This window comes from Geotrypetes seraphini, chromosome 2 (assembly GCF_902459505.1).
Source record: "Geotrypetes seraphini chromosome 2, aGeoSer1.1, whole genome shotgun sequence".
NCBI classification, from domain to species: domain Eukaryota; kingdom Metazoa; phylum Chordata; class Amphibia; order Gymnophiona; family Dermophiidae; genus Geotrypetes; species Geotrypetes seraphini.
This window is the reverse complement of record NC_047085.1, coordinates 71004407-71017421: the sequence shown is the minus strand read 5'-3', so window position 1 is coordinate 71017421 and position 13015 is coordinate 71004407. Positions and strand designations below refer to the sequence as shown.

Sequence of the window (13015 nt, the reverse complement as noted above, 5' to 3'; positions counted from 1 at the left end):
GTAAACCAAACTATAAACCCCACCTAAATGAAATTAAAAATTAATTATATAGAAAGATGTATATTGTATGTTGTTCAATCGTAATATCAAATATTAATTGTTCCAATTGATTCTGTTAAAAAATAATAAATTAAAAAAAAAAATTCAATTTAATAATTAACCATCAATTTGATAATCATACTAAAAGAATATTCAAACATAGTTCCCAAATCATTTGATAGTATTATGAAACTAAATTTCATTTGATATATTAATATAAACAATATGAAGAAATATCATAGACCCTCAATTCATCTCAAATCTTATAACCATTCATATACTATTTAAAGTACTGGTTCCCAACCTTGTCCTGGAGGACCACCAGGCCAATCTGGTTTTCAGGCTAGCCCTAATGAATATGCATGAGAGAGATTTGCATATAATGGAAGAGAGGCATGCAAATCTGCTCCATGCATATTCATTAGGGCTATCCTGAAAACCTGATTGACCTGGTGGTCCTCCAGGATAGGGTTGGGAACCACTGCTTTAAAAAGTACAACATTTCACTCAGAAATCATTCACCCCCAACCATACTGATACCACTTTATAAACACTTAGTCATCTTCAGTCATACAAATACCAAATTCATTGGTCCCCACAAAATAATTAATTAAAACATACTAATACAATAAAATTATATTCCCTAAAAAGTTCATAACCATTACCAGTTGAATTTCATCACTAAAATTGTTTTTTAACTGGATATGAGAGCAAATTATACTATAATTCATTTCCTATGAACCCTCAAATCTCAAAAAACTCTTACAAAATATCTAAAACCTATCCCTTTAAAAAGTAAATCTCATGGAATTAAACCAAGCCCATAACTATTGAACTTGATTCCTAATAAACTAATAAAAGAATACATCCAGGAAAAAATATAAGTGCATCCACATTTACCATAAATAAACACATTCATAAACACAAACACTCATATAGTTGTAGTTATACCCAATAATACCCCTTTATGCCACTCATACATTCCATAACAAAATTGCAGATCTATGTCACATGCACACATTACATCCAAAAACCTTATACATAAACATTCATCCAAAATTACAATGTATAACACCATAATAAAAATAGAAAAAAACTGAAGGTAAAGATCAATCCATAAACAATAAAGTTGTTCTTCCTAACAAGGTCAAAATCTGCTTGGTTCTTTTCCATCACTGTCCAGGAATTGGAAATCCTTGAGAGTTTGGAAGGCAAATTGGTGCCACTTTTTATGAACCCATTGCCATTGTATTCACTGCATTCAAAGCACAGGGAAATTCCACCAGTCTCTTATGTAGATGGATAGACCACAATCTCTCATCAATCCAGTACACTTCAAATATTTGGATCAAAAGTCAAATTTCCAAGGCCAGCATTCCAACTCTCTTCAAATCCAAACTGCCATCCTTCCAACTATACTCAAAGGATCAGTTTCTCTGTGACCCCTCTTCTGGTAGCAAATGATGCGACTCAATAAGCTGACTAGCTGTAGAGATGTCTGGAAAAAAAATATTGTTTGCCAAGATTATTCAAACGCAACTTTGCTGGGAATAACAAAGCAAACAACACTTTGGCTTTTGCGAGGCATGTGCATAAGGAAGTGAATATTTTCCGTTGAGACACCACCTTATTGGAATAATCCTGAAAGCATAAAATTTTGGGGGAATGATAAATCAGTTATTTCCCCGAACGAATCGCTCTCAAAATCATTTCCTTATGAGTGTAATTCAATAGTTTAATAATAACCACATGAGACCCTTCGTGCCCCCAAATGATGAGCTCTCTCCACTCTCAAAGAACCAACATCATTGGGTAGATTCAACTGTGTGGATAACCAAGTCTCCAATAAACTCCGCAGATCTTTTTCTAATATTGACTCTGGAAGGCCAACAAGTCTTAAATTGTTCCTTCTATTACGATTTTCGAAGTCATCGACCTTTTCCTCCAACTGCTTACATGTGTCTTGTAAATGCTGATTTTCAGACTTGAGCTGTGTTATATCCGTTTCAATTGAATCAATTCTCAGACCAATCGCAACAATGTCTCTTTTAAGATCAGCCACTCTATCTCCCACTTCCAGAATTTTCTCCAAAATTGGTTTTAATTTACAGTCTAATGATTCCTCCACTGTCCCCAAAATCTCCTTCATTATCTCTGTTGCAGTCCACATGACTTCAGCCTGTGATGAAGCTGTTACTCCCTCCGCCATCTTGATTTCACCACGGGATTTGTCTTTCTCTTTTCTTTTCTTTTTTTTTAATAATTCTTTATTCATTTTTAAACTTTCAACAAGCAAGTTATAATACAATCATATACACTTTAATATCACTTTTTAATCATACATATATTAAATCATAATATAATTTATCCCCCCTCCTTCCCTCCCATATATCAGTATAGTTTCAGATAATTTGAAATTAAACCCTTCCTCCCTCAACCCTATACTTTAATTAATAAAAGGGGAAGCTATAAATTATTAACTATAATCAATCTTTACAATAGTTTGTTAATGGCACCCAAACTTCAATAAATTTTTTATAATGCCCCTGCTGAATAGCTAATATTTTCTCCATTTTAAAAGTATGGCACAATGAATTCCACCAGAAATTATAACTTAATCTATCATAATTTTTCCAGTTTTTAGTAATTTGTTGAATGGCAACTCCAGTCATAAGTAATAATTTATTGTTTTTAGAGGATATTTGACTCTTTCTTCATTGATGTACCAAATAATATCGTGTCATATGAAAGCGCTACTGGATTTTCAAGTAAATTATTAATTTGACTCCAAATAGATTTCCAAAAATTATGTATTAGAGGACAAAAAACAATAAATGATCCAATGCACCAGCTTCAAGATGACAGTGCCAACATCTGTTAGACTTAGAGCAATCTAATTTTTGTAAACGCACCGGATTCCAAAATACTCTATGTAACAGAAAATACCAAGTTTGTCTCATAGATGCTGACACTGTACACCTCATCCTCCAAGACCAAATTCGTGGCCATTGAGACGCAGTAATTTGATGCTTAATCTCAATGCTCCAAATATCCCGAAGACCATTCTTTGGTTTTTTATTCATAAATTCAGACATTAATTTGTACCACTAGGCAGCCTGGTGTCCCAAGAAGTCCACCTGAAAACATAAGAAAGGCAAGCTGTACTTATCACTAAGATTTTTCCATTCAGGGAACCCTGCCTGAATGGCTTGCTTCAATTGCAACCATTTATAATTTTGTGATTTATTAAGATCATATTGCATTGCAATTGTGAAAAGTCAAGCAATTTACCATTAGAAATAACATCATCTAAAGTACGTATACCTGCCTTCATCCAATATTTCCAGATAACCTTATATCCACCAATTTTAATCTTGGAGTTTAGCCATATGGTCTGATATGTTGATTTAAGTATTGAAAAAGGTGTTAAATCATTAACATATCTTAATGTTTTCCAAGTATCAACTAATATTCTGTGATCCTTATATAATCTAGGCATTTTGACACTGATGACATGACTTAATCTCAATGGAAACATGAGTTGCCATTCTAACGTCAACCAGTCTGGAAATTCTTTCATGAACTCAGGGAGGATCCAATACATACATTGGCGCATAATATAGGCTTGATGGTACCTATAAAAGTTTGGAAATTTACCCCACCCTCCGCAATTGGCTTTTGTAAAGATACCATAGCAATTCTTGCAGATTTTCCAAGCCAAATAAATTTTGTTAGAATACTATTTAATTTCTTATAAGAGGACCCCTGAAAATATATAGGTAACGTACTCATTTGATAGCAAACTACAGGCAAAATCATCATTTTAACAGTCTGAACTCTCCCCCACCAAGACAGATGCATTGGGTTCCATTGTTCACACATCTCTGTAACCTTTTTCAATAAAATTTTTCATTTACCTTCATCGTTTCTTCTATTGTATTTTGAATCCAAATTCCTAAATATTTAATGCCTTCATCTTTCCATATAAAGGAAAATGAATCAAATAATCCTTTTTGACAATGAATATTTAATGGAAGAATCTCAGATTTATACCAATTTATTTTATACCCTGATATTTTCCCAAATTTAGTTATCAATTCCAATAAGTGTGGAATGGTAGATTCTGGATTTCTCAAATGAAGCAAAATATCATCCACATAAGCTGAAACTTTATATTCCCGATTTGAATATGGAATACCCTGAATCTCCCTTGATTGTTGTATTGCTAATAACAGGGGTTCCAATACAATATCAAACAATAAAGGAGACAATGGACACCCTTGTCTAACTCCCCTTCTTAGATCAAAACTCTCTGAAAAATTATTATTAATATACAATTTAGCAGAGGAGGAATTATACAAGGTCTTGAATCATTCGTATAAATCCTGAACCAATTCCAAATCATTTCATGGACTGAAAAATAAAGGTCCATTCCACACGATCAAAAGCCTTCTCTGCATCTAGTGACACAGAGAAAGCTGGATCTTTTAAAGTTTTTGTTAAGTTCAGCATATGAAACGCCAATCTGGTGTTATTAGAGGAATACCTTTGAGCAACAAACACTGTCTAATGCATTCCAATGATATACGGGAGAGCCTTAGCCAATCTTAAGGCTAGAGTCTTTGCCAACAATTTCCCATCCACATTGATCAATGAAATAGGCCTGTAGTTTGAGACCAGAGTAGGATCTTTATTTGGCTTAGGCAGTATGTCCTTTCATAGTAGCTTTAAAAGCATCCCACAGAGTTTCTAAAGAGATTTCTTCTGAAGAATTAAATTGGAAATATTCATAAATTTTTTGTTGTACATCTTTAATAAAATTGTCTTCAGCAAGCAGAGCATTATTAAATCTCCAAACAGGTCTACTATTATCTTGATCTGTTATTAGTAATTCTATCCATATTCCTTCATGGTCTGAGAAAATAATTGGATCAGTGATGGCTCTTGTGACTTGCTGAATTAAAGTATCTGACACAAAAAAATAATCTATTCTGAAAAATGATTTGTGTACTTGAACAAAACGAAAATTCCTGATCTTTAAAATGTAATATCCTCCATATTTCTTTTAGTCCACAAGATAGTACTAAATTTTCCAAACCTAAAGATTTCAATATTCTACTTGATTTTTTATCTATCAAAGGATCCATAACTGCATTGAAATCTCCAGCCACAATCAATTTGTTTGTAGCCAATGGTAAAATCAACTGTTGAAGAGATTTTTTAAAAACTCCATTTGACCCGAATTAGGTGCGTATACATTAACTAGCGTCAAGGTATCATTCCCTAAACTCATGTCTACTTGAACCCATCTTCCCACGACATCTGCAGAAATTAATCTAAAGCTTCCAGAACATTTTCTATTTATTAAAATAGCTACCCCTGCTTTTTTACCCACAGCTGGGGCATAAAAACAATGTTTCACCCAATCTCCCTCTAACTTTAATGATTCGATTGCCAAAAGGTGAGTTTCTTGAATGTAATATGTCTGCTTCTAAAAATTAAGAGTCTTCTTTCTTTTAATCGGATGGTTGAGGCCATTAACATTCAAAGAAAAAAATTTAATAATCATTTTTGATATCATGTATTGACATTCCATAACATATTCCCATTAGTTCCCCTTTATTAATCGATAAGTAAATAATGTACCTTTTCACTACCCATTTATCCCCTTTACTCTCCCTCCCTCCTGCAAATTTTGACTGCTTGGAAGTGTTAATGTGAAGCTAAATCCCAAAACTCCCCCCCAAACCTTATATTAATCAAATTCATTTTATAAATTGATTGATTATAAATAAATAATAGTAAGTGTATCTATATAACATTTGATTAAAGAATATGAACAAATTATCATCCTATACATACAAGTTAATTAATCCCAATAAATCATATGTTCAAATTTCTATATTCATCAAACCATTTGTGAAATATTAAAATTCTTTCTAATCTCTGAACATTTTACTATAAACATCTAATAAAATTTGGAAGTATCATTTTATTTTTTAATTTCAATGTATTAAGGGAAATATTTTCTTAATATCATGAGATCTCTTATGAATAATAACTATATTTATTCATAATATAATAACCATATTCATAATATAATAACCATAATAACCATATAATAATAACCATATTCTAAATTCATTATGAAAAAATAGTATAATGATATTGATATAACACACACTTGGATCTGTTTAAAAATATTGTGACCCTTAACATACATATTAATTTATCCCTTTATCTATAATAACAAAATGCTAAGCGCGCATGCGCACTCTTGCCGCGTGTTTCCCGAGATCTGATCTGTCGGGATGTGGCCACAAGAGTGTGCATGCGCGCTTACTAGCATCTCTCTCTCTCTCTCTCTCTCTCTGGCAGTGGGCTTGAACACTTGCAATTACCTGACAAAGTTCATTTCTTAGCTCAAGCCACCACCGCGGTTCCTCTCTCGAACCGCACCAGGTGGGGATCGAGAGAGGAGCTACGGCGTCTGCTTTGAACTAAAAAATTAACTTTGAAAGCGGGCTGAGGACCGCAGCCAGCTGCCGATCGCCTCCACGAGCGAAGTGAGGAGCTGGCCTGGGCTAAGCAAGGTCCATGCCCGATCCCGGCTCTGTCTAGCGTTGGCTGCATGGCCGAGCTGCTGCCATTGCTGCTCCGCGCAAACCCGGCTTCCTCCTCCTCCCGCAGATGTGTGCGCACAGACGGGAGGCTACCGAAGCCGGAAGCTTCCCCGGGGGAGGGGGGAACGTCGCGTGACGGCGAGGAGGGAGTGGGAGCAGGCCACAGAGGCTGTCGGTGCCTGCAGGCCGTGGCAGCTTGAGGTGGATGTCGGTGGAGGGCATACAAAAAAGAACGGAGGTAAGGGTTGCTGCTGGACATGAGAAGAGGTGCTGATGGAGGGGGGGGCAAAAAAGGGAAGGGAGGCCTACTGCTGGACAGGGGGAGTAGAAAAGAGGTGCTGCTGGACAGGGGAAGAGGTGCTGATGGAGGGGGCAAAAAAAGGAAGGGAAGCCTACTGCTGGACAGACGGAGCAGAAAAGAGGTGCTGCTGGACAGAGGAAGAGGAGCTGATGGAGGGGGGGCAAAAAAAGGAAGAGAGGCCTACTGTTGGACAGGGGGAGCAGAAAAGAGGTGCTGCTGGACAGGGGGGAGTTAAAACAAAGGTAGAAGGGCTGCTGCTGGATAAGGGGAGTAGTGAAGGGGTGGTGGTGGACACAGGGGAGGTAAAAGGAAGGGAGAATGGACGGGGGGAGCAGGCAAGGGGTGGTGGTGGACAGCCGAAGAAAAAGAAAGAAATACAGAAACAGGCTAAGGAGAGAGAGAGAAAGAAAGAAATACAGACACACACACACACATATTCTAGCACCCGTTAATGTAACGGGCTATAAGACTAGTATCCTATAATTGATGTTGTTTAAAAATGTTAGTGAGTTAATTCTTTATCTTTCATTTATATTAAATTTAATTTCACATAAAACATACCCTTTCCCCTTTTAATCAATATTCTAAAACCTTCTTTCCTTGTAAACCAATTTACTTCCTGAATTATTTAATTATCTTGAAAATTTTTAACCTTAAACAATAAAAGATTCATCAATTTGATATAAAACAAGTGACATTCCTGCGCTATTGAAATGCATATATAAAGAGACTTGTTTGTATGAAGAAATCTCTTAATAAAAAATCTTTCAATAAATAAATACATTTAAATTTTTTAATGAAGGAACCTTTTATATTCATCAAAACTATGTAATTTTACTTTAGTATTTCATGTTTCCGTTTCGGTTTCTCTCATCAATTATTCATCCAACTAGTTTTCTTTACAAATTAGACAGATCTTATTTATGCTTTTGTTACCATTCTCTTAAACAAGTAACCATCTCGTTCATTAAAATCCATTCCATTTACGATCTTCCTGTGGATTGTATTTAACCAGTTATGTCAGATACGGGTCTTTGTTTATAATATTTCTTTGCCGCTTTTAGTAACACAAACCTTACTGATCCTCCAATATCGAAAATAGCAGTTGAAGAGGCTCGCTTCTGAATGAATATACATTCTTTCCTCATATATCATCAATGTAGTATAATTTCAAGTCGATTCTTTAGCCTTTTTCTTTTTCTCTGTGGATTTTCGTTATATCTTTAAAACTTAGGTTAAACCAATCCAGTTCTCAGATACCGAAGTTCAAATATTTCCAGTCAAACACCAAACAGTTCATGTCAGGATTTCATAGCTTAGCGTTATATGTTAGAATCCATATTTCTTTCAATGTTGGGCGATTAATAATTTATGTGAAATATTTTAAATCATGTTGAATGTTATTGTCTGTTCATTTTCCAGTTTCTATCATCCCATCTTATAAGATAATTGTTTTTATGCAATACCATAAATCCACATTTCTCCATGCCATTTTCCCCCTTAAAGTAGTATCAAATAGGTTCTTTTTGCTGATTAAGAAATTCAATGAGATCTTCTGGTTCTTCAAATTGACAGGAATCTTCATTATTGCCAGGTACATAAGACCATACTTTGCTCCTAGTTCCTTCAGTTTAGGTCTTAATTGTAGGAATTTTTTCCGTTTTTCAGCCGTGGCTTTGGCAAAATCAGGTATGAAAATTAATTTTGCCCCTTTATTTTTATATCATTATTAGATTTAGCAAAATTTAAAATTTCTATAGCCTGCTGATGCCTCATTACTCTGAATATTAACGGCCTTGGAATCCCCCATGCATTTGATCTGAAAGGGATTCTATGAGCCCTTTCTATCTCCAACAGAAAACGTGGGTTAAGTGGCATTAATTTGGGAATAAATTTTTCCAAGAAAGCTATTGTATCTTTCCCTTCCAATCCTTCGAGTAAATTTAAAACTCAAATTATTCCTTCTAGACCTGTTTTCCATATTTTCAAGTCTCTTTTCCATACTGTGAATTATCTGATGGTCAGCCTTATATTGATTCAAAGTTTCCTCTGCATTTTCTAGTCTGGTTTCAATTTGTAAAAGATTTCCATCTTTTTAGCAAGATTGACTACTTCCTCCTTAACCTCTAGCATTATAGCTTTCAGCTCCGCTATAATGCCTGCGTTGTCCATAGCTTCCTCCGGCAGCAACGTCACTCTGGAAGGAGTCGGTGGGTCTGCTTTGGCCCTCTTCACATTTCCTCCCTGAAATGCCGATTCATTTTTGGCTTGACGCGTTGTGGACACATTTGCTAAGCGAAATTATTCAAATTGAGCGAATTAATTAACAAAAGTATAACAAAGGCTTGTGGAGGTACGGAGCTCACCAATTAAGCCTCCACCATGTTAGGCTTCCAAGCCATGCCTCCCGTCTTTCTCTTTTCTTAAGCGCTTTTGCCGCCATAGAACTGCTTCAATCGTCCCTGATGTTAAAAGAAATAAAAATACACCAGATTAGAGGTCGGGCCAGGAGAAGTGAAGAAGGAGCCGAGCCGTTCAGCAACCGCACAGCACCATAGCCTTACGTGACCTCGTCATTATTGTTTTATGCTGACACCATTTACATTCTAGAGATCTAACTTCTTGTTTTAGTAGACGATGTCTGTGATTATACCATGGATCAGAATTTCTATTAATTGAATTAGAAAGCTATCCAAGGAGCTGTATTCTCAAGTAGGGTCTGGAGATTAGATTTCTATTGGGTAGTCTGGTTCAGATATAGATAATTTTTTTTAAAGAATCTATAATAGGATTAAAATGGGACTCAGTAGTAGAAATGGTTAGCTTTTTAAAATCCCTAACATTAATAAATAAAGTTATTATTATTATTAGTAAGACTTTGATTAATTCTAAATTTCTTTTGGTGTGGTATATAATGAATTAGAGTGATCAATACATGGAAAGGTTGAAATAGAAATAGATGATATTGTACAGTGTACATGAGGAGTTAAGATCATATCTATAGTATGTCCATATTTGTGTTGGAGATGAAAAAAGTGAAGAGCTCTAGCCTTTTCAAACTATCCTCATGGGGGAGATATCCCATCCGCTTTTATCATTTTGGTCACCATTCTTTGTTCCTTTTCTTAAATGTGGTGACCAAAATTGCATAGTAAGAGTGGAGTGATATAAATACATAATCTATTATCTCCATTTCTTTCCTAATCTCTATTTGATTTCTTACTTAAATACACTATATTTATTAAATAACTCAAATCACAGTACCATTTTACATATTAAACAAAATGAATGAATCCATCTTGCACTTCCAATTGATAAAATCTGTATTGTCCACCTAGGCAGCAGCCTGGTGGAAGAAAACCTGGAGCTTGTACTCAGTTCATTCAGAAAAGGTCTTGGAATGAACTGAGTACAAGCTCCAGGTTTTCTTCCACCGGGCTGCTGCCCAGGTAGACAATACAGATTTTATCAATTGGAAGTGCAAGATGGATTCATTCATTTTGTTTAATAAGTAAAATGGTGCTATGATTTCAGTTATTTAATAAATATAGTGTATTGGGCTGGCAGGATACAGTCTGAATTAGAATAAGGCATTTTATCATCTTTGTCTAAGAATCAGCAAACGCTTGTTAGAACATTGGAGAAATACAATAAAACACACAGACTATGAGGTGGAACAGGTTGACTTTATTCAGAAAAGGTCTTGGAATGAACTGAGTACAAGCTCCAGGTTTTCTTCCTCCAGGCTGCAACCCAGGTGGACAATACAGATTTTATCAATTGGAAGTGCAAGATGGATTCATTCATTTTGTTTAATATGTAAAATGGTGCTGTGATTTGAGTTATTTAATAAATATAGTGCATTTAAGTAGAAAGCCTTTCTAGTTCTATGTATCAAATACTTTTTGGATAGATAGTTTGTTAAATTGTACCCTGATTTGTAGTATTTGATTTCTTAGCTACAATGTCACAATGAGCAGATGATTTCAAAGTATCATAAACGGTAACACCCATATTATTTTCCTGGGCGGGAACTCCTAATGTGGAATCTTGCATCATACAGTTTTGGGGTTCATCTTCCATACATGCATCTCTTTGCACGTACATTAAATTTTGTCTGTAATTTGGATTCCATATTTCTTAGTCTTGTAAGTTTCTCTTGCAGTTTTCCTTGTGATTTAACAACTTTGAACTGTAATCAAATTTGCTGCTGATACTGTTGTTCACAGTTTCTTGATATACCATGAATTTTAAAACAGAAATCCTAAATGGTTTACATTGAAATGGTTTTGAAGAAAAGAATCACCTTACTCATTCCTGTTTCCAGGTCATCTACAAATATATTAAAACTTAGTAATCCCAGCGCATGTCCTTGAGGAACATTACTATTTAATTCTTCTCCATGGAGAATATTGATTATTCAACCCGACTTTGTCTATCTTTTTAACTACTGCTTAATCCACAATATGATACTGCCTCCTATTCCATTTCTTTCTCATTTCTTCAGGAGTCTTAAGGTACTTTGTCAAACACCTTCTGAAAATTCAGATATGCAGTATCAACAAGCTCATCTTTATCCACTCTTTCAAATAAAATGTAGTGAGTTGAGATCCCTGTGGGCCAAGCTATAGATCCCAGGGATTGGAGGTTTAGAGGAGCTTGCACAGGAAGAGGCTTAAAGTTGGTCTTCTGTAGTAGAAGTTCAGAAAAAGGGGAGGGCCTCGAATGGCTGACAGGAAGACATTGATGCTAGACTTCTTGAAGGAAGAGAAATCCCTGGAGGTGGAAGAGGATGACCCGTAAGTAGACTGGTTAGTTGGGACTTTTGGGGGATCTCATCTGGCATATATAAGCCCATGAAGGCTTTTCTGATTCACCAAGCAGTTCATGCTATGGTTGCAGCTGACTTGGAGGCATTTGATGGCAGTCTCCAGGTTGGATGGACCTGGAGAAACTGTACCTACCAGTTCTAGAGGAAAAAGGATAACAGCCATAACTAAGACATCACTTTCCCCATACAGAATGGAGCAACATTGAAGGATATCCAGGACTGGAAGCTGCAAACCCTCTTGAAGAAGGCCTTTGAGATTGTATCCTTAGGGCAACAGTCTGAAGTACCTGTGTATCCAGACCTTATCTCTGATGGATTCTGAAGGATGGACAGCCAGGGGGACAAGAACTGGTCTGAAATGTCGCCTGGCAGTGAACTTAAGTAGTAGATTCCTTGTATGATCTCATTAGAGCCTTGGCTGGAGGTATGGTAGCCGCAGCTAAGAACCTACTTAAGCACTCAGAATTTAGACAGCAGGTATAGCTTCCAAGACCCAACTTTGCAGGCTTCTCTTTTGGGGCAATCTGCTGTTTGTAAAGGATTCAGAGAAGTAAAGCCCCATAAGTTACTAGAAGATAAGCCTTTCATGGTGCTTTAGGATGACCTGAGTACTGGAGACGTGTTGCTGGGCAGGACAGAGCCCTTGCAGCATTTCCAGGTAACTTGCACACAATTTAGAATAATTAATGCTGCATTCTCATACATGTATTTTTCTATCTGTCAGATTTTTTTATTGTATTAATTTTAGATGATCACGCAAAGTACATGGAGTTCTTTTGCTAAGCCATAAGCCAGTTAGAGACAGTATGATGTTTGCATTCAAATACAAGTATTAACATTTTTCTTTCCTTTTGTAGGACCCAGAAGATGTGGATAGAGAAGTTGGAAATGATTTCCAGGAGGATAACTTGCATGTCCAACCACAGCAGGAAATCATTTTTCCTATGAAGACCATAAGCACTAGTGAACCAGCTGAGGTATGTATTCAGAAGAACTTGAATGATCCTCAGACTTTATTTGCATAGATAACATCTCAGAATAAAAATTAATGATTTGGCTTCTTTAATTAGGCAGACACACATGGTGCAGTGCTTTCTCTGATTGGTTGGGTGCGTTTTTTTTTTTTTGCGTGTGAGCAACAAGTTCTATAGAACAGTTTTTGATCCCAGTATTAGCAATGCAGTTCTATATATAGCACCAAAAAATCTTTGCACATACACT

The 13015-nt window shown here is 35.8% G+C and overlaps 1 protein-coding gene across 3 annotated transcripts in view; it reads left to right on the top strand.

Annotated features, from left to right (window-relative positions):
* MTDH (metadherin) overlaps nucleotides 1–13015 on the top strand; it is a 119595-nt gene that overhangs the window by 81167 nt on the left and 25413 nt on the right. For all 3 annotated transcript variants that reach the window (XM_033933161.1, XM_033933159.1, XM_033933160.1), the window contains one exon: nucleotides 12652–12771. In XM_033933161.1, the coding sequence (XP_033789052.1) occupies nucleotides 12652–12771 (120 nt within the window). The remainder of the gene's footprint in view (nucleotides 1–12651; nucleotides 12772–13015) is intronic.